Source organism: Tachypleus tridentatus, chromosome 2 (assembly GCF_004210375.1).
Source record: "Tachypleus tridentatus isolate NWPU-2018 chromosome 2, ASM421037v1, whole genome shotgun sequence".
Classification (NCBI taxonomy): Eukaryota; Metazoa; Arthropoda; class Merostomata; order Xiphosura; family Limulidae; genus Tachypleus; species Tachypleus tridentatus.
Window position 1 is genome coordinate 93,581,293 of NC_134826.1, and position 24,061 is coordinate 93,605,353.

General features: G+C 32.4%; 1 protein-coding gene and 1 long non-coding RNA gene across 3 annotated transcripts in view; one reads left to right on the top strand and one right to left on the bottom strand.

Moving 5' to 3' along the window:
* Nucleotides 1–9,362, top strand: part of LOC143244573 (uncharacterized) — a 53,394-nt gene extending 44,032 nt beyond the window's left edge. The window contains exon 4 of one of the 2 annotated variants that reach the window (XR_013025209.1): nt 6,374–6,734. This is a non-coding gene — a long non-coding RNA (uncharacterized LOC143244573). Of the gene's footprint in view, nt 1–6,373 lie in introns of both variants that reach the window. The other variant, XR_013025210.1, reaches the window with a different exon arrangement.
* On the bottom strand, nt 1,225–22,029 carry LOC143244574 (organic anion transporter 3-like). Its single transcript, XM_076489503.1, has 9 exons — nt 21,686–22,029; nt 20,529–20,759; nt 13,320–13,516; nt 10,674–10,910; nt 8,846–8,980; nt 7,588–7,691; nt 6,364–6,487; nt 2,256–2,328; nt 1,225–2,020 (listed from the first exon to the last, which is right to left on the bottom strand). The coding sequence occupies exons 1-9, from the start codon at nt 22,025–22,027 to the stop codon at nt 1,430–1,432; spliced, it is 2,034 nt and encodes a 677-aa protein (XP_076345618.1). The 5' UTR covers nt 22,028–22,029; the 3' UTR covers nt 1,225–1,429.
* Between the last annotated feature and the right edge of the window lie 2,032 nt (nt 22,030–24,061).

Below are 24,061 nucleotides of genomic sequence, written 5' to 3' on the forward strand. Positions count from 1 at the left end.
TTGTTATGCTTAAAATGTTGCTAACCGTTGGCTATAGATTTCTCGTGATCAATCACAACGTAAGAGAAACACATCGTTATTTTTGGATAGTATTTATTTGTGTGTGCCTTTTAACATTGCTGTTTTCTTTTCAGTATTACTTATTCGTCGCAATGGCAACACGTAGTTGTGTAAATGGCCAAAAATATTATGTTACATTTGTGGTCAATTTGATCTAAGTAAGAGTCTTTATGTTTTCAGATTTGTAAAAAAATTCTTATGTGACAGAAAAAAATAAATATATTATTTTTGAGGCTGTGTAGCTGAATTATGGTAAATATGTTATTAAAACCCAAGTAACTTTTATGCAGTTTATATTCGCAGGCCTGTTATCTGTCAGTTTTAAGCATGAGGGCATAATTATTACCAGTTACTTCGCCATTTTCTAAATTAAATTATATTAAGCACATAAACGTTTCTACTACAACTACGTTATACGCCTATTTCTGTCTCCGAAATGGCGACTGATGTAACCTATTTCATGTCTCAAAAGCGACACCAATGCATACTCTTGATGTGATTACTTAATCCAACTTAAGTGGAACTGATTCACAGTTGTAACACTTCAACAGCTAAAAATCTGGAGCGTGTTCAGTCACAAATCGCAACTCACCTAGGTGTCTTCGATTCGTAGTTGTCAGAATAACAACTGGACCACGCTCGAACACTTTAAAATACAAGTTTATTAATTGAAAAAAATTAGTTAAAACAAGTACAATATATAGTTTTAACAATTTATCTTTTCTTGATTTTGAAAAATTAGAATAAGTATCATATATCGGAATATTACATTGACAAACCTATTTCTTTCAATGTAAATATTAAATTATACTACGGGTAATAACAATTACAGATTAATTACATATTTTTTACGTTAAGATCATTTTTATGAAATTATGAACGTGCTTTTGAGTAAACAAAACATTAGTTTATTATGATACCCATATGAAACAAAAATACCAAGTGAACTGTTATCACTGCCTGTTCTTCGAGGTAGAGCTAAGTCTGATGATATATAATGAGTAATATCATTGTTTTACAGTTTACGATGTTTCACGACTTAGATTAGAAGTATTTTAAGTATGCAAAGGTAAACTGTAGCTACTATATTTCTTAGTGGAAAGTGGGAGTTTCGTAGTGATCTTCACATTCGTCCATTTTGGTCACATGTTAGCTAAGCTATAATTGCATAAAAGAATTTATTAATCATCACTTTGAAACCACTAATACACACTATACATATTCCAAAACTACCATTTGTGTACTTCTTTGTCACTTGGCCCATCACAGGTTTTTAATTGCAGAAGTTCTGGTCAGCAAGATATCCAGCTATCTGCAATAATTACAGTCAGTGGTTGTTTTCCAGTAAAACAGGTTCTTGAAACACTGTTTAGAAGTTTGTTTCGCCCATCCCCCAGTCTGCTCGACGATTAGAGCCAAAAAATACATCTAGATCCTTGGATGTTCCTTCTTCCTTTGTTCCGGGGGCAGAGTGATGTTTGTTCAGTTCCCATACCTTTGACAGTTCATCTTCTAGGTCCGTTAGCCTAGATTGGGAATCATCATGGTCGTCACGTGGCTCGTGCATACCTTCATGCCTGGCATATCTCAGAGAGCCGAAGAAAACGCTACCTTTTACAGGGAAGACCGTTTCTGAATACTGCAAGGACTGTTCCTCTTCTTCTTGAACACCTTTAGTATGACAAACTTCCCTCCGAAAAGCGTCAATTTCACCTTGAGAAATGTCATTGGTGCTCTGGGAGCTCGTAAAGAACAAAGAATTTGAGTGATCTTGATTGAAGTATCGGCTCTTGTCCTTTGATGTATGCATTGAATAATTATATTCCAGCTCTTCGGCCTCATTTAAAGAGTTTGGTAGAGGGCGATTTTGACAAGTTGGAAGTGTTAGAGTTAAGCCGCCAGAAATAATCAAGAGGACACCACAAATTGTTAACGGTATATAAGGAATGGTGTGGTCACTCTGTAAGAAAAGAAGTATAAATTTGACAAAACTTACAAAAATATGCATTTGTTTCTAACGTTTTTTATTATATATCTACAGTCTTAAACAAAATGGATAACATACAATTACTTAAACTTTAAGTAACAAATTTAAAAGTATCGACAAATGTTCACGTTACAACCCTTACGTAACTCTGTTAGTATATTTACCCATCCTCTTACTCACTCCATTAACCAAATAGCTTGATACTTACAAGCCAAGTTAAGTGGGGTGCAGTAAGTTCAGCAGTATGTAACCAAAACACGCACGTTCCCAACGTGAGACACCTACAAACAAAAAGAATTACCAATTAGTCCGCATCATTCATTCGAAACTAACACTGTATTTGGTGTGACCGATGAGTAAAGAAATTACTAAATAATCTTAGAAAAAAATTGTATCAACAGAAAATACCGCAGGATATCACTCATGACATTATAAAGAAAACACTTCATTATGATACCCTCAAAACCCTGAAACATACATTTTTGAGACCTTAAGCCTACTCAGGTGGCTAATATTCTTATGGTGGACACTGCTTATTCATGTTCGCAATTTTCAAAGTACCCCTTTTCCTTGTTTGTTTGTTTTTTGAATTTCGCGCAAAGCTACTCGAGGGCTATCTGCGCTAGACGTCCCTAATTTAGCAGTGTAAGACTAGAGGGAAGGCAGCTAGCCATCACCACCCACCGCCAACTCTTGGGCTACTCTTTTACCAAAGAATAGTGGGATTGACCGTAACATTATAACACCCCCACGGCTGAAAGGACGAGCATGTTTGGTGCAACCGGGATTCGAACCCGCGACCCTCAGATTACGAGTCGAACGCCTTAACACGTTTGGCCATGCCGGGACTCCCCTTGTCCTATAATATTAACGATTTTCACGTTGAATGTGTGCTCAAATTATCCTCCTCCCTCATATTTGCCAAATTAATGAGTATTTTTTGTACTTTTTTCAATCCCATCATCTGCTGGAATAGAACTTAAAGAGTTACTATTATGTTGGTTTTTAAATGTGCTAAAACTGTATTAGCACCTTCTGCAGACAAATTTACGTAAATATGTAAAATTATATATTCAAGATAACTTTTTATAACAGTTGAAACGAGAATAACAAGAACAATTAGACAGGTTGCAAACCCTCAATCCGCAGCACCTTTTCGAGACTGTATGCGTTTAAAATTTCACCTTCGAAAACTCAGAAAATCATTCTCAGATCCATGATGATCAACAATCCGGATCATCTTTAGTAGTGTGACGAGGAGTATTAACTTTAATGTATCCTTAAAATTTGATACTAATCTGATTAAACTTTACAGAGTTACTAACCGAAAGTCACAAAAATCCCCTATAGCTCAATTATAAAAATAATTTTCAAAGTGATTCAGAATTCGGATTCAGATCAGAACCAAATTTTTGGAGAACTGTCCCACATTGACTTCCCATCTTGTGTAGAAATTTCGTGTACATTGTGGTCTATTAATTTTCGAAATACGCTTGTAAAAACACAGACAAACAGGGACTGATTGTAATACCTCGTAGGGAGAGAGTAATTATTGGTTTTTTGTCGCTTTGTTACAAAAAATAACGTTTAAAAAGAAGGAAACACCTGAAGACATTTGTAATTTGTGTGAAGTATGATAGTTTTCTAAACTGTTTTAAGATTGTCTTTCTAGCTCCTTATGTGGATTGGTAAGTTAAGAGTTGGTATAACTTAGATCAGTAGATGTTGTCTAATTTGAAAACAACATTATTTTGAAATCTTAGAAAATGTACGTAGCCAGGTGGTTAACATGCTCAAACTGTGATTATAAGGATTCCTATTTCATGTCCTGTTGCCTCAAAAACTTGCCCTGCTCTTTGAAGCTGGGGAGAAGCTATAAAAGACAGTTAAATCCCACTTTTTTGCTACATCAGAATATTCCAAGAGTTGGATACTGTTGAATAGTTATTTGTTCTTTAATGTATCAGTTCGAAATTAACAGATAGCCCTTTATGGGACGAATCTGAAATCGTAACGCTTTCTAAAATGAAACGCCACCACCTATAAAGACCCTAATTGGTCGTGTAATATATGCATGTAATCTTGTTTAATGGTTATAAGTCCTTTAAAGTATTTTTGTGTGTTTTACTTTTGTTTTAGTGTAAAGCTACACAATGGGCTAGTGCACTACATCGATTATGGAGAGTTGAACACCGAAATTTAGCATTGTATGTCCGCAAATCTACCGCTGACTCATTGAAGGACTGTAATAAAGTAATATTTTGCTTTATAAATTAGATATAAAATGACTGCCACTACCCAAAGTTAATAACTACGTTGTTTAAATAAAAGTAGGAAATATTTGCGTTTGGATAGCATTAGGTAGCAGGTTCTAGAATTACGCTAGAACAACTTTTAAAGATCGCTACAGCGGTATTTTAACATTGAAGTTTCAACTCCAGTTTTTTCATTAAAAACCATGAAGTCTGCTAATATCGAAGATGTTCCAATTCAATTTAACAGAGCAGCGAATGGATAAAAACTTACCGGTGTAATGTTTAGTGTACTGTCAAAGATAAACAAATTATTAGAAAGTTTGATTTGCACGCAGAGCTGTACGAGAGCGTTCTTAATTTAGCAGCGATAGAGAGCGAGTCAACACTACCCGCTGTCAAATTACAATGCTCCCACGGTTGAAAACACGAATATGTTCAGTGAGGAGGATTGGAACCCGTGACCCTCATATTGCGAGTCGAGCACCCTAGCCACCAGGTAATGATAGGCCTTTCATAAATGGCTGATATAAGATTTAAATATAATAAATATCGTTTGCAAATATATAGATATATATATACCATTAGCTGCTCAACATTGCAGAATATATATAAACACACACGATCGCACGCACGCAGCAAAGTAAAGTTTGAATGGGTGTTTTTAAAATAATAAATAAAAATATAGCCACAATTAGACTATTCGCCCCGTCTAAAGTATAATAGGTTGTTACATATTTCAAATAACCGGCAATTTTAATTTAGAAGTTAACTGAATGTCGACATATATTAAATTTATATTTGACAACAAGTTTGATACACACGATTTTTTATAACACAAATAAATTTTAATATATAAACAACAGTACAATTTATAATAACGGTTATTACAAATAAAGATTTATATACAAAAGTTTTATAAACTTGAAAAACAATAGTGAGTCTTCTATCTGGTCTGTGGCCTGGCATAGCCAGGTGGTTAAGGCACTCGACTCGTAATCTGAGGGTCGCGGGTTCGAATCCCCTCACATCAAATATGCTCGCCCTTTCGGCCGTGGGGGCGTTATAATGTTATGGTCAATCTCACTATTGGTTGGTAAAAGAGTAGCCAATGAGTTGGTGGTGGGTGGTGATGACTAGCTGCCTTCCCTCTAGTCTTACACTACTAAATTAGGGACGGTTAGCGTATAGCCCTTGTGTAGCTTTGCGCGAAATTCAAAACAAACCAAATCTATCTGGTTTGTAACTGAATGTTTTATCGACGGTTCACGATGAGCGAATTACTTTCAAGTTGATATCAGTACATTACACTTAACGGATAGCCAGCTATTCCTCCATACGTGAATTTTTTTCCGCTAAGGTTATTCAGTGTCTTCATAGAAAATACTAACGTTTGAATTTAATTCACTGAAGTTAAACGGTTTGTAATATTTGAAATCTATAAGCGTTCCTAGTCAAATATCTGTAGTTTTCCGATTAATAAGTGTTTATTGTAGTTATAGCTTCCGAGGTTTATAGTATACTAACTGAAATAAACTAGCAATGTAAAATTGTCTCTCCGCATTGAGTTAGTTGGTTAGTTACCTTGTGTAAGCGTGAGAGGAGATTTTTCTAGACATTTCAGCTACGGCAACAATACTGGTATTTTAAGTAACACACATTGTACATTGTTGATTCTTACACTCGAGAATCTTCTAAATTTAGGGAATAAGCGGGAATTTCGCAATAACATACACATTTTACAGTATAAGTTACACGCATTTGTAGACATATATTTAACTAAAACAAACATCGATATCAAAATAGGTATATAATAATAAATTCGCTACAAATTTTACAAATTATCACTCAATTAACTAAGCCAATGAGACAAGCTGAAATATATAGAAATAGCACTTTACAGCTTGTAATTGTGAGGCTTTATCATATGACGTTGCCCTATTTTCTCACTAGTTATCTTTGTCAGTATTTCAAAACCATTAAAGTATGTAGCAAATTACGATAAAGGAAAATGGTAGTTCCTCTAACAAGCATCGTGAACTGTGAAAGTAACGAAATATTTACCTTATTCCAGTTGGAAACGTTTTGACTGCGTGGACGAAAAGTAGCGGTGTAGCAACTTGTAATGTACTCTTGGCGAAGAACGAAAATATCGCTGGAAGTATAACAAGAAGTGTGTCATCTTGATCTGAATAGAAAGAAAAAGAAAATTCTTGAAAAGCGGAATTTCTTGGAGAAAAACAGATTAATTTCGCGAGTAAAGCGGAAAAGCAATAAGAATAAAGACAAACTTTTTTTTTAACTGACAGTTTTACAAGCTTCTACCACATTCATGTTAACAATTACTATTCAATCTATTGAGCTTCTCTGAATTGTCTCCATGGCAATCAAACTTGAACATTACATTAAATAAATAATTTTAACAGATGAAGAAATTAACATTCTGATACATTCTTCTATTTCTTACAGCAACGAATGCCGTGCAGTTCTCACTCATTTTACCAATAACTCTAGTATTAGAGTATGTTTTTATCTAAAACACAATAAATTTGTGTAGTGTAGCCATTTTATATAAACGATAACTTGGGGTGGAGAGCCTAGATTTAAGTAGACTATCCATACATATTCTGCTATTTATTATTCGGGGGAAAAACTTCGTTTGTTGAACTTGATCTTTAAGAATTACCTCTTTTCCTGTAATAGGTTTTATTTTACGTTTGCTTGAGATGAAATTTGAAACATCAGAAACAGTTACAAAATATTAAATCCAAACTCGCCCTATAAAAGAGCGTTCATAGAGAATTTTATCATATTTTTATTTGAATAATTCCAAAACTTAATGTAGACCCTGAGACAAAAGATGTTCATAATTAAAATGTGGAAGTAAACCAGTGTAGGATTGTAAATAATTTAAATATTTAACTTACCCTAATATCATATTTTTCATTATATAATCTCAATAATACTTACAGAAATTCGCTTTTAAATAACACTCATAGGTTTATGGTTTTCAGTTACTTTCAATGGAAGAAATGCCAAGTATATTTAGGCTACGTCAAGATAGTTGCTCTATTCGTTTTTGGCAAAGACAGTAGTAGGGGACAATCATGTTTTTGTTAGGCCAAGTATTATCAAAATTAATTACGTGTAAAGTGTTACGAGGTCAATAACACTCTGTGCTAGTATAACGTACAGACGTTTAACAAAGATAGAATAATAATTAGAGTAAGTAGATCTAGCAAAGAAAAACAAAAAAACAACGTGATGATAAAATGTTAAAACTCTCACAATTTTCATCGCCTTTTAAAACAAACTCTTCAACTGTAGTAGCTGATATTAAAAGAAGGCCCCCACCAATTAGCAGTGCCACCTGGATAAACTTCGTACCTAACCTACAAAGGAAAAAAATATTGATTTACGTTTTTATTTCTATTTTCTTTAAAGTGAAATTGTTAAATTAATTATTACAAATTTATATATAATTGTAATATCTAGGTAATTGAAACGTTTCGAAATTACCTTACATATTAACTACAAATGTTTAAAAAAGAGCTGTAATTTTTTTTATTATTATTTTAAAGTGACCCAAAGGTCTAACACTTGGTATTTTAATTATATTCTGAAAGTGCTTATGTATACGTATAAAAGAATGAATCCACACGTCAATTGCTTTCATCTCCCAAACGAAACAAAATTAAAGTTATTAGAAACTTTTACACCATAGGCTCACATTAAGCAGCTATTAATTGTAAAGACAATCGGTAACTGTTATTGCCTGATGTAGGTAAGGTAACAGCCGAAAAGTTACACATATTTAATTATGTGTTTGAATGATGAAAGAATTCAAAATATTTTAATTAAGTATGTAGTTCAGTGTCTTAGAATTGATGACCACAAACTCTAACAAACACACACACAAGTGATTGTGCATTATATTTCAATTACAAATTTCACATTTAGGATTTGTAGGGTACATTAGAGAATATGTAGCACGCGTGAAATCAGATTATTGCTTGAACTCCACAACAAATTTAAGTTGCGCTTAGCCACATAGTAAACATGACCATAAAACATTTCGGGTAACAGAAATGTCGGGTATCTAAAGTAACGAACGATAAACATTTTACATGTAGTAGCAGCTATGTTAATTTATAAAGAAATTTGTGATACAAAGAAAACTTATGAGCATAAAATTAAAATTTTCACACCTAAAAAGCTGATTTTAGGTTTGATTGTGTTGTATGAAATCGTCTTCTTTAATCTTTTTATTCTTTTGATTCAAACACATTTCAAATATGTTTTTGATCAGAATTACTTTTAATTACAGGTACACAAGTCCATCCTTAGTCAACGTCCTCCTTATCAAATTTATGTTTTTTTTTAAGGATTAAAAATGAGGTCCGTTTTATTCAGTCACTGTTTTTAATTTGACCCAGCTTTAATTCTCTGTTGTAGAAAAAGAAATTGCGTCATTTAAAGCAACAACCAAAACGACTGTGAGTAAATGACAGATCGTTTAAAATAACATATATAATATTCAGTTTACCTCTGTGAAAGAAGGTAGACTAATATCAACATTCCAATTTCAACCACACCACGCACAAGAACGCGAAAAAACTTATTCTCGTCAAGTGGAGGAATCTCCGAAACTTCGATGTTTGAACCCAAACTAACGGCAAACCTATTTACAAAAAAATAAATAATTAGTAAGCAAATTTTATTAACTAAGGAAATATCCGAACTGTTATTATCTTGTCAAAGAGAAATAGGAATGTTATAAAATGTTTCACTTTATTTCAAACTAGAGAAAGTACTCGGCTTCGCTTGGGTTATTGGACTGATTTATTCCACACGACGATGACAGTGTGTTTATTCTGAACCCATTTTACCATAAATGTATAACCGATATACTTTTGTTACTCCTTTATGGGATGTGGTCTGTGTATAAAGGTAGCATTCCCTCTGACTTATCCTACAATTTTAAATTTAAGCAATAAAAATAAATCTCTTTAATTAACGGAGCCTCTAAATTAGAAAATAAAAATGTTTTTCCAATTTTGCAATTTATATATTTAATTGTATACTTTCAGAACATAACCTTTTGACAACTATTAGGTTATACTTGTACTGCTAAACAACATGACATAAAAGCAATTGTTGGAACACACTGGCTTTTATATATATATATTAGGAGTTGTTATATAAGGAATCACTGCTTTTCTATGTGATTTTTTTGCCAGCTTGCCTCATTAAAAAAATGCGCACGCACATAAATAAATAATACTCAGATGCACTTCCTCAGGATCCCATTAATGCGTATGAAAACTTTCAGGTTTCTACACTATTCCTTCTTGAAATTATGGCGATCACACACACAGACACGTCCTTTTATTATCATACATATATTATGTACATCTATGTTTTTCTTTCCATAGTTTTTCTAGTTATGCTGAAGATACCACTGACCCTTTAAACTGGGCAAATTTACATGCTGAGGAAATACTGTCGTAATCTTTGAAAATACGCTTTCAGTTATGTATGTCATATGCACAATTAATGCGACAAGGATAAAGAAGTACATAACATGAACTGTTTTAACACCATAACTTTACTTAGAAATGGTAAAAACGTGTAAAAATTGATAGTTCTTTGTGAACATTCTCTTAGCATGGATTATGAAATTTACAAATTTTCTGCAACGTTAACGAGCTATAGGCAATTAATTTTAAATAATGCCTTCGTTAGTAGTAATCTGACTCATTACAAGACAATTGGTAAATATGCTTGAATTTTAAAAAAATTACGGGAGAGTTAAATATCAACAACTGTGCTAAATTTCATGCTGATAATGACTTTAATTCATACTAATAAATTTATGACCCAGTGAAAACTGCGTTTTGAGAAATATCCGTTAAAGTTTTTCTGCACATAAACGTTAGTAAACTTTTAGTACAAGTTAATTAATATATATTTTAAGATAAAAATAAGTTAGCTATGCAGAAAAGAGGTTAATCTTGCAGTTTAGACTAAATATGAAAAATTTATTTTTCAAATACCAGTGGTACTCTTTAAGGATCAGTGCTACTTTAAACTAACATAGAAAATCCAATGTTCAAGAACAACTGGTGACAGTAGTTGGCATAACAGACTTTAACATTAATTTCATCATGATATAAACTTACGGTCACACTTCCTATCGTAAACCTATAAACAAAGAGCATTATTTCAACAAAGAGAAATTCAACAAAATGTATATGTGTTTATATATAAATAATTTCAAAACAATTTTGTGAAAAGAGTATATTTATTATATTTAATTGTCAAAATTTTACTTAAATATATAATATAAATTCTCGATAGAGAGTTACTGTTACCAAATAAAATACTGAACAAAAACAAATCGACGAAGCTTGGCTGAACTATAGATGTCCCCTAGCGTAAGCCGAGCTGCATTTCCTGATGATTTGACAAAATTATGAACGTTCTGAATCTGCAAACGGAAACTGCGACATAAAGTAACACCGTTGAAATGACCAAGTCTCTCAATTTGGTTTTCTGCAGGAAGGATTCTTCCTTTTGTTATAAGCCAAGGAATCGACAAAGGTAACAACCTATGACACAATAAAACAAAAGCATTAAAATACATTTCTGAATACTCAATAATTAATACAAAATTTATGTCAACATAGTATTTAAATTCAATCATTATTTTGGTGAGCTTTTCTAAGCACCTTACAAAATAACGATTAAATTTTTTTGTAAATAATTATACGCCTGTTTTTTATTGTACGGCATGCAACTGTTACACGGGCATGGACAGGTGGTTAGGGAACATAACTTGCAGGTGGTTGCAGATTCAAATCCCCCATCCCACCAAACATGAGTTGGTAGTGAGTGGTGATGACTAGTTGCCTTCCCTCTAGTCTTTTACTCTTAAATTAGGGACGGCTAGTGCAGATAGTCCTCGAGTAGTTGGCACGAAATTCAAAAAAAAAAACAAAAAAAAACTGTTACCTGGTATAACCGTATACAGAGGGTTTAGTATATTATAGCAGAACGATTTTGAATATGCAAACACGCAAGTCACGCGAGAATCACAACCGATATAAAGTCGCAGAATTACATTTCAGCATTGTTTGGGTTTCATAAATAGTGTGATGACAACAAAAAGTAATCGCTTTTCATAAAGGTATATAACGTCCCTCTCCCCTGCAAAATGTCACCTAATTGGACAGTGGTATGTTTACGCAATTACAATACTAAAATCTGGAGTTCGATTTCCTGCAGTGAACACAACATATAGTCTAATGTGACTTTCATACAAAATAAACAAACTGATGCAAAATATTCGTACAGTCATATTATTATGATGTGTTCAGATCGGCAATTTAGAATTTTCAAGACTTGGATATCCCTTATGCTTAAAAGGTTTGGAAAATAAAGATTTATTTACCAACTTGGAAACTAGGATTATCCAGAAAAAAATTCTGCAACAAATCTTACCCCATCCTGAACAGGTGGAAATTCACGAACACAACGTTCTTTCTCAAAAGTCGCCTATGTGTCCCAACAACAGCACACGACATAATTAAAAAAAGATCACCGTTTGAAAAAGCAACAGAAGTCATGTACTCAAGATTCTTTCTTCCTTGACATATCTGTTCTGTTGTATCCTCAAGCACTGCAAGAATCAAACATGTGTTCGTGTTATTCCATTTAAAGCCATACCTGCTAAGTCACTGGGTACAGTGCCAATGGATGTTTGTGTGATCAAACAGTTGAAACAGCTTCCGGAAAACTGTCTTTCTCCTAGACTAGACGAATTAGGAGAAATCGTTTTCATATAACGTACGCAACTTTTGTTCTTCCTTTATAGTACAAAATAGTATGAATAAATTGTTAAAACACTGGTTTTGGGAAAGCTATATAATGTATTAAGAAACTTAAATTAAGTTTTATTTAATTAATTCTCATAATTCTGAGAATCATGAACCTCAGGTACCTAAATAAACGGAACATTTTATTCTAGTCTCGGAATACGTGGGTGAAAAGTGCAGGCCTGAAAATATGGTGATTTGACTATCGTATGCGCATGTCATTAAAGAATGGGATTCAGCCTGGTATTTCTTTTAAGTAAAGTTAAACGTTCATAAATTAGTTGTAGCAAAAGTTTACTGTTTCGGTAATCAGTACCAATGCTAGCATTAAAATTACAACGTGAACACTAATCCACCTAAATAAAATGTTCCTTTATTTCAACTCATTTGCCCTGCCAAAATGTAGGAGGTAAAAAAATCAAATCACTGTGGTAAAAAAAAGGTTCTCGTATATTCGATGCTCTATTTCTGTTGTTATCCCTAGTCAATATCTGTTTCTGTATCCATGATTGTTATTTTTACTTGCAGTACAAAGTCCCTTGGTAACTTTTTTATATATTTATACAAGTTCGTTTGTTTTTTGGTTTTTTAATTTTCGCACAAAGCTGCACAAAGGAAAATCTGCACATAAACGTCCATAATTTAAAAATGGTGAACTAAAGTCAACAGCGCCTACTTCCAACTGTTGGGCTACTCTATTCGAATAATGGGATTTGGCCAGCACTCTTATAACACATACACAGTCCCAAAGTGTAAAGTGCAAAAATGAACCACCGGATTCATAGTCTGAACACGCCAAGAATTGACCCACGCTTGGTTCATTTTATAACTAACTAACTGTGTATTCTGTTTACAGTAAAACTTTCAACTGTGAACCCGTAAAAATGCTAATGGAAACAAATTTAAAGTGCTAATACCAGATTTGGTATCGTTTATATGTTTTGATACAAATAATGTATTTCTTTTACGATGTATTATTATTGTGCAAGAAATAGTTCTAATATTTTATTCGAGACACAGATATTTATTATGTGAATATTTCAAGATTTATATAATTCTCACAAAACAAGTTCAAAAGTAAGGGAAGTGCCTAATTATTTTATGCTTTAAAAGAGGAAAAACAAACAATGTAATTTAACCCACCAGAAGTAGGTTACGGAGACAACGCCAGGTACAGATATAGCGAGTTGAATATACCGCCAGTGTCGTATTAAATACGCCACCAGGGTAAGAGCTAATGTCCCACTGGCCCAGAATGCACCAACCAAAAAGGCAAGACGAAGATGGTAAGGTGTAGGAACCGTTTCCATAAGCAAAACATAGGATATACACTGTACTCCCTGGGAATGAACAAAAACAAACAAGAGACATTGAAAGCACGTATAAATATAAACAATACTTACTTTCATATTCAATCTCGCTTGATGTTCTTGGTTTTGGGAATTTTAAGAAAACGCTATTTTTGAAAAGTTACTATTTAATGTGTTTTATCACACAGCTACCTTTAACAATAAACTATACTTAAGGTCCATACCTTTCTCTTGATCGACCAGTTTAAGTTAAACATAATAAATATACAGAGCATTTAAGTTTCAAAATCATCTCTCCATCTCCGCACTAACGACATAAGATTCCCAAAATGATTAATCGAGCTCCAGACTAAATAACGGGTATTAAAAAAATATTAACATTGTGGTTTTAATCCTTACCGTAATTCTGATTTATAAATTACTCATATGAAATATATAACTTCATAAAAAATATATTACACCCATATGTGCTTGTTGAACATCTCATTCCAAAACCATGGGCATTAATATGGAGTTAGTCCTCCCTTTGCTGCTATAACAGCCTCCACTCTTCTGGGAAGGCTTTTCACTAGGTTTTGGAACATGGCTTCGGCGCTTCGCTCCTATTCAGCCAAAAGAGCATTGGTGAGGTCGGACACTAATGTCGGGCAAGAAGGCCTGGTTCGCAGTCAGCGTTACAATTCATCCCAAAGGTGTTCGATGGGGTTGAGGTAAAGGCTCTGTGCAGGCCAATCAAGTTCTTCCACACGAACCTCAGTAAACCATGTGTTTATGGACCTCGCTTTATGCACTGGGGCATTGTAATACTAAAACAAAAAAGGACCTTCCCCAAACTGTTGCCACAAACTTTAAAGCACACAATTCATTGTATGCTGTAGCATAAAGTTTTCCCTTCATTGGAACTAAAGAGCCTAGTCCAAACCATGAAAAACACAAAACTTTACAGTTGGCACTATGCATTCAAGGAGATAGCATTCTCCTGGCATCCGTCAAACTCAGATTCGTCCGTCAGATTGCCAGATAGTGAAGTGTGATTCATCATTCCAGAGAACACGTTTCCACTGCTCCAGAGTCCAATGGTGGTGTACTTTACACTGGTATTGCAACTGTGGACAGACGAATTTTTACATTTTTCAGCACTCGGCTGTCCCATTCTGTGAGCTTGGTGACCTACCGCTTCGTGGCTGAGCTTTGTTGCTCTTAGACGTTTCCACTTCACAATAACAGCACTTACAGTTGACCGGGACAACTCTAACAGGGCAGAAATTTAACGAACTGACTTGTTGGAAAGGTGACATTCTATGACAGTGCCACGTTGAAAGTCACTAAGCTCTTCAGTACGACCCATTCTACTGCCAATGTTTGTCTATGGAGATTGCATAGCTGTATGGTTGATTTTAAGCACGTTAGCAATGGGTGTAAATGAAATAGCCAAACCCACTAATTAAAAGGGGTGTTCACATACTTTTGGTCATGTAGTGTACTTTTTATTATTTATAATTACGTATTTGTAAATTACATTAAGTGATACTCTTTATTCTATTTGATGCTAATGATGAAGACGATAGAAACTACAATTTATACTGCACATCAAGCACTTATACTGTAGCTCAATGGGATTAGACCAAATTTATCTCATCAGAATAATTGTAGGAGCTAACTGTTATTGAAGGCATGAAAAACAGTCCATTATACATTAGGGTTATTGAAGAAGAAAACACGTTTCTTACAATTTAAAATACGATGGAAAAATGTATTGTATACCTAAGAATTTTCTAATATTATTCCAAACATAAAATTATCTTCTCCAGAACCAAAAAAGTCTTGATTCGACGCGTTCAGTAGTACAATAACAATTACAAGAAATAAAACCTTATTAGATAGCTTTGCTCTCGTAAACTGAACAGTGTCCTTGCCCCATGTTATAAAGCCCCTTGGCCAATTGTGGTTGTCTCATTCATTTCATCAAACCTCAGCCTGCCTATATCTGGCTCTGGTCTCTTAAGTATTCATCAAGCCTTCTCTTTAACCTTCCTCTAATAATTTTAAATGCTTCGGTCAGATTTTCTCTAACTCTTCTTTTATCAAGAGAAAATAATTTTAATAATCTTTACTTGTCCTCATACAGGAATCATTCTAGTTAACCTCCTTTGAATTATTTCCAACAGCTCAATATCCTTTTTAAATTAAGAAGTTTACGACTGCACACAATACTCTAACCAAGGTCTAACCAATGATCTATACAAATAAATAATAATCTCATTTGATTTATATTCAATATTTCTGTAAACACAACCGAAAATCCTTTCTGTTTTTCACTGGCAACAACACACTTCCTGGAAGTTCTAAGGAACTGAGCAATTAAAACATCAATACTCTTTTATTCCATAACAGTAATGAGTTGATTTATATTAAGATGGTAATTATAGTTGTAATCAAGATAGCCCACATACGTTACCTCGCACTTAGTATAATTGAACTCTATCTGTAATTTATTTCCCATTTCACTAAATGATCCAAATGCCTTTGTAAAACAAGATCCTCCTTACAAACAGCATTTTAATATCATCTCATATTCCATACATCTGCAGAGATCACTTTGTATAATACTGTTCTACGTATCACTTTGTCAAAAACCCTCCGAAAATCTAGGTATATCAAATTCACATTTGTACCGCAAGCAAAGTCATTTTCAAAAGAGGTCAAAGGATTTGTGAGGCGAGATTTTCCCCATGCTGACTGTCTAACATTTTTTTTTATATTATTAATGCATAATATTATTGTCATAATGGATGGGTAACTATAATACAGCAAAAATAAACAAACAATTATACAAAATATTTATCCATATGTTAAACACTTTTGTTTCAAATAACTTAGTACTGAAAGTTAACCAATCATACAAATAAATTATATTTAAAATAATTAGAACCAAATAATAAAAGTACTTGGAACTGAAAACGGAATTACTTCGTGGATATATGTAGAGTATTTTGCCAAAAGGAATATAAACTCGTATCAGGATTAAATATTATAATACCTTTTACAATACAAATAAATAAGCAATAACGGGTTTAATAAATAGTTAAAATTCCATTTTACTTAAATTTGTTAGTCACAGATGTTTTATATGGAATACCATTATTAATCTTAAGACGCTCTTTCGTAATAACCAAACTGGTCTTAGTGCATAAAAATTTGTACCCCATACACTTATACAATAAGTTATTTTACTATAAAAGATGGTGCAGTAAATTTCATAAAGTGCTCAAAGTGGAAACACTTTCTTACACCATGTTATAACATAGAGTATTCTAGCTATTTTTGGAAGCTATTTCTATTTGTCTAGCCGATATAAGGATGCTCTGAACTCCAATTGAATCAACTCTGGATAAAGAATTGTCATTCATATTCAAATCGACATTAGCCTGTTCTCTTGAAATAATCATATATTGTGACTTATGAATATTTAAAACTAGGCAATTTTCAATAAGTCAAGTGACGATAGAAAGCAATTCATCACTCACTGTTTTTTCTCTTAACATTTAGCAAGTGAATCTGCTTTTATAACAACAATCATATCATCGGCATAAAGAGAATAATTATCTTTTAAACATACATATTTTAAAACATTATTTTAAACTATTTTTAACACAATTAATAAATAAGAAAGGGCCAGTGACCGAGTCTTTAGGGACTGCTCAATAAATATTGCAGAAATTAGACTTTTTACCATTAATTGAAGTAAAACATTCCTTATTGTTTAAATAAAAATTTTGATTACATTTAAAGAAGTAAAACTGTGTGATTAACGCTATTAAATATCTTGTTAATGTTTTGGGCACAAACTTAAACAGGTTTCTTGGTTTCATAAGCCTTAATAATACTTGTTGTAACTGCCAATAGATACTTTTTAGTTGATTTGTAATTAAAGAAATCAAATTTTGAATTACTTAAAACATTGCTGTTTTGTAAAAAGACAGCAACAATAATTCTTTTATAAATTATTCGTTCAACAAAATATGCAAATGCAGATAAAATAGATATGGTCAATAATTTTCCACATTATCTTGTAAATGGGTACGATCTTAGTAACTTAAAGAATCTCAGGTAATTTTCCTGTAGAACATACTTTACCTACACGTACAGATATGAGTTCAGTTATTGGTTCGCTAGCAGATTTCATCACTAAAGGTAGAACATTATTCCAATTGTTGTACGAATTTCAGTCGCGGTTGTCGGTGCAAGATAAGTAAATGTGAAACTATGCTGGCTGTCTAACAGTTAGTTTGTTAGCTGTCTTTAATTAGTCACTCCAAAACGTTTACAGAAGTAAGACTAACTGACCTATAATCATCTGGCAATTTCTTGTCGCCTCCATTAGAAATTAATGTAAATTTAGTTAGATTCTAGCCTTCTGACACTGCACACTACTCAGACTCACTAACATTTTTAATATGAACTTATTTACCTAATTCTTAACTTTTAAGCACCCTTCAGAAAATATTTTAATGTTCTAAAAAGTCTTATAATTTTTTTAACTTCCTAGTTTTTCTCTACCAGTTTCATGGATAATATAAATTTCTGTAGCATTTTCCACTACATTTTTTTTTTCAGTTTTGGGAATCTATTTATATCCTTTCTAGTAGAAACTGAATAAAAAATAGTAAACCCCCAGCCGTCCCATAATATCCTCCATAATAATATCTTGCCTCTTAGATACATCTAAGGCTCTATTCTCATTTCAATACGTATAATATACACCAAACACACATATTAGGTATTTTGTTCAAGTAGTTTCGGGATTTAGGTATTTGTAGACCTGGAAGGGTCATATTCAATCTAGACTTCTTTTTCCATTAAGAACTTAAACGTGTTTCTGAAAATAAATCTGCCGATTTTTCTAATCAACAGTTATGGAAACAACTTGCTAATTATGATGACTAATAATATATTTATTGAAAACTTTTAGTTTCAGTTTATTACTTGACTTCCTTCCTAAACCTAAAATGTGGTTTTGTATCTTGTAAAACTTTTTCTTCAATAATTTGAAGGAAAGATTTCGTATCATAGTTATTTTTATGCTTGATTTGATCAACAGGGGCACTGCTAGATAGCGACAGGCTACTAGTTGTTGTCAGAACGTTAAATAATGTGATATCGAATATGAGTTTGAAAATATTTCTTATCATTCAACTCTAATACTTGACTGCTAAAGTAAATGACAAACATTTCTTTATTTTGATAAATATCTGAGAGAACAAAGCTTAAAAGACATATATTTTGTTGATGTTTTCTTAGTTATCTTCACTCTGTCCACCACGACAAATTGAAACGCGAATTTTAGTAGTGAAGGTTAGATCTGAACCCCAATAGGGACATAGCATTATTGTATAAATCTACTCTTTTTATGTTGGAAATGATGTAGGTATCGATCAACTACCAAAAACATGTGTTTTCAGTACCGCATTTCATCATAACCAACTGATAATAAAACCTAAATCTGATTATCAGAAAACTAACTGATCTAAATATGCAAGTGAATTAGATAACTTACTACCAAATTTAATAGTTGAAACTGCATAAGAACCACCAGGTATTGATGCATATTGTCAAACAATCTCTGAGTGTCTGATAAATGTCGCTGATAAAACAATACCAAAACAACAATCATACGATTATTACATAAAATGAAAACCGCGCGTACATATAATATACACGATTTATAGAAGATTACTCAGAAAATACTACATGAATACATGAGATTTATATATTAAAAACAAATTAACTTCATAAGGAATAAAATATGAAATTAAACAATTAAAACAAGGTAACTGGGACAGTTACTGTTCCAAGTTAAAGGAGTATATTGGTTCTAACAAATTTTTGACACATTTTAGAAAGATTCACAAAAAATAAAAGAACTTAGAAATATTCGACTTTACAATAACAAAATAACGTACACAAATAAACAAAATGCAGAAATGTTTAAAGATCAATTAAACAAAATTTTTAAAACATCTAGAAACGGACGTTAATAACCATTTCTACAATAAAGTAAATTAGTATGTTTGTAGAAATAAAGACTTATATAGACCAAAATTTCCAGCCAGTACAACAATTCTCCAAAACAATAATCACGATCCAGCACAAAAAATCATAAACGCAATAACTAAATCCCATGTTTTACTAACCATGAAACAAACAACAAAGCACAAGGAGAAAATCAAGTACCACAATCCAAAACTCTACATTTCGACATAATTATGCAAACCTAACTACTCGTTCTGCTACTTTATCAAAAATTTATACAAAAATGATTTAAGAGAAATAGATCACTATATCATATATGTTGATAGGCCTAAGTGCCTCTTAGCATTACATTTCTACGTTAGAAGTACGACCACCTGGACTCGATATTAAAATTATTTTACCAGAGTTAGATATCATCGTGATATTTAAAAAGGGTATTTTATGCATAAATACGCGCCAGTGTCTCCTGTGAACAAGTGTACTTGATTCAGAATTGTTTGCGATTTTACACAACCAAATGGAGCGAAATATTACACTACGAATAAAACGAATAACTTAAATACCATTATATTCAAGGATACAGCCCTGAAAAGGCGAAGAAGTTGTATCAGTGTTTTGTGTTCGAATACTATCAGTATCATTTGACAGTTCTTAAATCATTAATTTGGGAGATCGAAAGTGTATCTGACCTTCCTCGGTCCTCAACGACTTAAAACCCAGTACCGAACGTGAGTCGGATCTGGTATTTATAACACATTGGGATTTTAAAATGAGTAACGTCGACATTAATGAAAAAATACATGTTTGAATTATAAATTATCTCAAAACATTTAATGTTTTGGTTAAGGTTTTCCAGAATAGATATTTACTTAATTTATATTGTCAAGTTTTATTTGCCAGGTAAATTTCATAATTTAACTTAACGTGTATTTTTATCTACTGTGGGCTAACAATAGTTTACAAAACTTAATCACAGTTATGATTCAATTATATCGTATGTAGTACATACCGTGATGAAGAATCCTTCTAGTCCTATTATGGAGGAAAAAAACACAAACTGAGATAGAAAATATAATGAAACAGAACTTCCTGTATAAATAAGTAAAAGGGTCACTAGAACTCGTTGTCTTCCAAAACGATCAGCCAGCATCCCAAAGAGTAGACATCCGATTATAGCGCCACCACACGAAAGATAAGGAAGCAAAGTAACAAGATATTCCCTCTCGCAGACGAGATCCCACTGGATAGGAAACAAATATGTAACAATATTATGATTACTAACATAAATTTATATATTTAAAAAAAGCAACAACAGTTCAAATAATGATAAAAATGTCTGAATGTATGTCATACGTTTTAATTAGCATTTTAAGAACATAACTTTACTCACAATTTTAGATACACACCAACATTGGTGTCTTTTTTTTTTTATTAATATCGCTGTTCTCCGGCGGGCAAGCGGTATGTTTATGCACTTTTACCACTAAAACCAAGAATTCATTTCCCCTCAGCAGATAGCCTATTGTGGCATTATGTTAAAAAACGAAACGTACTCTACTTTCATTAATGTTTTATTTATTTTTTCTTATACGGCTTGATTTGAACTGGTTTGTTTTCGATTTGACACGCGACTCAAAAGCTTTTTTGAGAAATAAAGTTTAGCGATGTATTTAAAAAAATGAAAATACTTGTCATGATTTTTAAAATACTGTAGTTCAAAAATAGCTAAAATGTCAATGATAATCACTCAGCCTAAGCCTATAATAAATCTCATTTTGACTGTGTTCGTTAAAATTTACTTGGAAATAATTGGATATCATTATTGTTGAATGCTAAGAAGACAGGACTTGATCGATAAAAGATAAAATTGCTATATTTCACAAAGGCTTTCTAACTTTCTCACAGGATATTGAACAGTTTTCCACCCAATCATCATTTAACTTAAAAATAGGATTCATTATGAGTTTTGACCGTCTGATTATGGTGAATATATTTCTTATTTAACCTCTACCTCTTCCTGTAGTTTCGTTTTTGGTCTCATTTGCGTTATGAATATTCTTGCGTTAATACCGCCACCATCATCAACAAAAATATAAGACGTAATAAATTTTACATTATTCAAACACAACATATAAATAACTATATTTAGTAGCTCATGAACCTTACTTCAGGTATGATAGTCCATTCTATTTCTGTAGTGAAATATTCCCAACCATTAATGCAATTTTTAGTTCCTAGTTTGTGATTGGTTGGATCCACGTACATTTCACACGAAGAATATCGTTTTTTCCCTTTCTCCTCCACAAGGGGTCGTAGTTCATTCTCTCCTACTGTAGCATTAGGTGCAGCTTTACAGCGATGTGGAGGAGGAGGGTCGGTGTAGAAATCCAGTAAATATTTGTTAAACGAAGTTTGAAGCTGAACACAGCAAAGTAAAAAAATAACAAGTACTTGAAACCGACCTGGTTTTCCTAACCGGAAGAGAACTTGATCTATTTGTGATAACATTTTAGTTTGTAACCTGATGAAAAAGAAAAAAAGAAAGAAATATTAGATCTTTAACCAAATTTCTCAATTGTTGTTTAACCAAGCAAAAGTTAATACACTAAATTATTATCAAACACAACTAGCAATGAACATCAACGACGTCTATAAACTCATAAATATCTTCAGATTAAACAGCTAGAGCCATTCGAAATTCTTTGGCAAATTAAGATATAGTAAAGTTTTATGGACCATAGGGTTCTGAACCAATAATCCCCATAATAAGTAAATGGTTTAATACAATGTAGCAGAATAGGCCGAGGAGTTCAGAGTGAGCTTAGAACACACACATAAATTAATTATTGACAGATATTTATAAGAATTTGTCCTTATAACGTTTAACTACTTTAAGAAGATCTTATCTATACACGTTTTTCGTAACAACAAACCATATAACAACATGACTGGAGGATTTTGTATGTAAATAATTATATAAAATACAGAAGTTAATTTTTTTTCATAACAATATCCACTGTATTTTATTTATAATGTATAAAATAATAAACTGCTACAAATCTTCAAATTTATAGTTTTTAAAGAAATAGGCTACAACAGTCAATCTGCACTTTTTTCTACTTCGTCCCGCGTTTAGCAGTCAAAAAGTCATGTTGTGGCATTTGAATAAAATTGTACAACTCATTTCATCTAGACTAAACGCATGTAAAAGGTTAGTAAAGAAAAACAATACGTGGTTAAAAAATTACTACCATTAAAAAATGAACAAATAAAAGTCAAAAGTGGAAGGTAAAAAAGTAAGGAAGAATAAAAGACGTTTTTAAAGCAGCCTAAGCTCTTTCCCATGCATCAGCAACTTTTTTACGAACCACATGGCTAACATTCCAACCCATTCAGATTGAATCTACTGGAACCCAGTTTTAACACAGAGAACACTTCTTCAACATGCAATTAAAACTTCTTTAAGCATAGCAACCAAATAACATATATTACAATTTAATAAGATTTTTTCCATGTTGTGAGAATATTTTTCGATTTGACTTTTTTGTTTCCGACATTTCCAGAACATTTAGATGAGCATTAAGAAATATATGCTTAATTTTTTCAACAGTCGTTTATTTTCGATTGTTGTTTTTTTTCCTTTATTACTTAGAAAAGTAATCACAATTTTTTTTCGCATTTCGCAACTTCCACAGATATGTAAGGAATTATCAGTTGAAGAGAAGTTAAATATTAAAAATCGAAAAACAGCAGAAAATCACATTTAACAGTTGTAGACTATTAACTTTAAATAATAAAGATTAAAAACATTTTGGTTAATTAAAACTAACATGAAAAAAACATGTTAACAACATACACTCATCAATTAGAAAACGCATTTCACATTTAATGACTCTAACCAGCAAACACTCAAAATGCTAACCAAAAACCATTATCCAAATATAGAAGGCTTACATCCGTCCGCTAATAGAGTATGGATGTCAGGTCACATATAATATGTCAAATAACACACTCCAGAAAATCCAAGTTCAACAAAACAAAATACTAAGATCTGCATTCAGACTACCATCATACACTCTAGTAAATTATATACATCAAATCAGTAACTTGCCAACGCTAAGAAACAGTCTAACAGAAATGTCACACAAATACTATTTAAAACCAGAACACAGAAACAAACTAACTGCATCACTCTATAAATTAACCAGTGCACCAATCAAATTTATTTCACCATACAACATATTTCAGGAATCACAAATCACATAACAAAGTACTTAAAGTGGAAGACAAGTTTTAAGTATTTGCGTTTATGTGTAATTTTATTATTAGTAGTAGACTTACCAAAAGCGTTAAGATCAACCGCACGGTTTTCGTTACGCGATCATACTTACAGCAGCCAAAAGTGAATTTTTATGTGCCTGACACATTAATGTAAAAAAGTTAAATTTCTGAGCTCACAAGAAAACCTAGTTTTGGAGTTTTGGTTAGTTACTCGGTCATGTTTTGACGAATTTACATGGTATTTAATACAAAAATACTTTT

Bases quoted from the DNA above. Each gene is read 5' to 3' on its own strand.
- LOC143244574 (XM_076489503.1), bottom strand. From the start codon at position 22,027: ATGTTATCACAAATAGATCAAGTTCTCTTCCGGTTAGGAAAACCAGGT. The intron at 6,488-7,587 runs GTGAGAGTTTTA...CTTTCTATTCAG, and splicing joins TTTAAAAGGCGATGAAAATT to ATCAAGATGACACACTTCTT. The intron at 2,021-2,255 runs GTAAGTATCAAG...CTTTTCTTACAG, and splicing joins CACCCCACTTAACTTGGCTT to AGTGACCACACCATTCCTTA.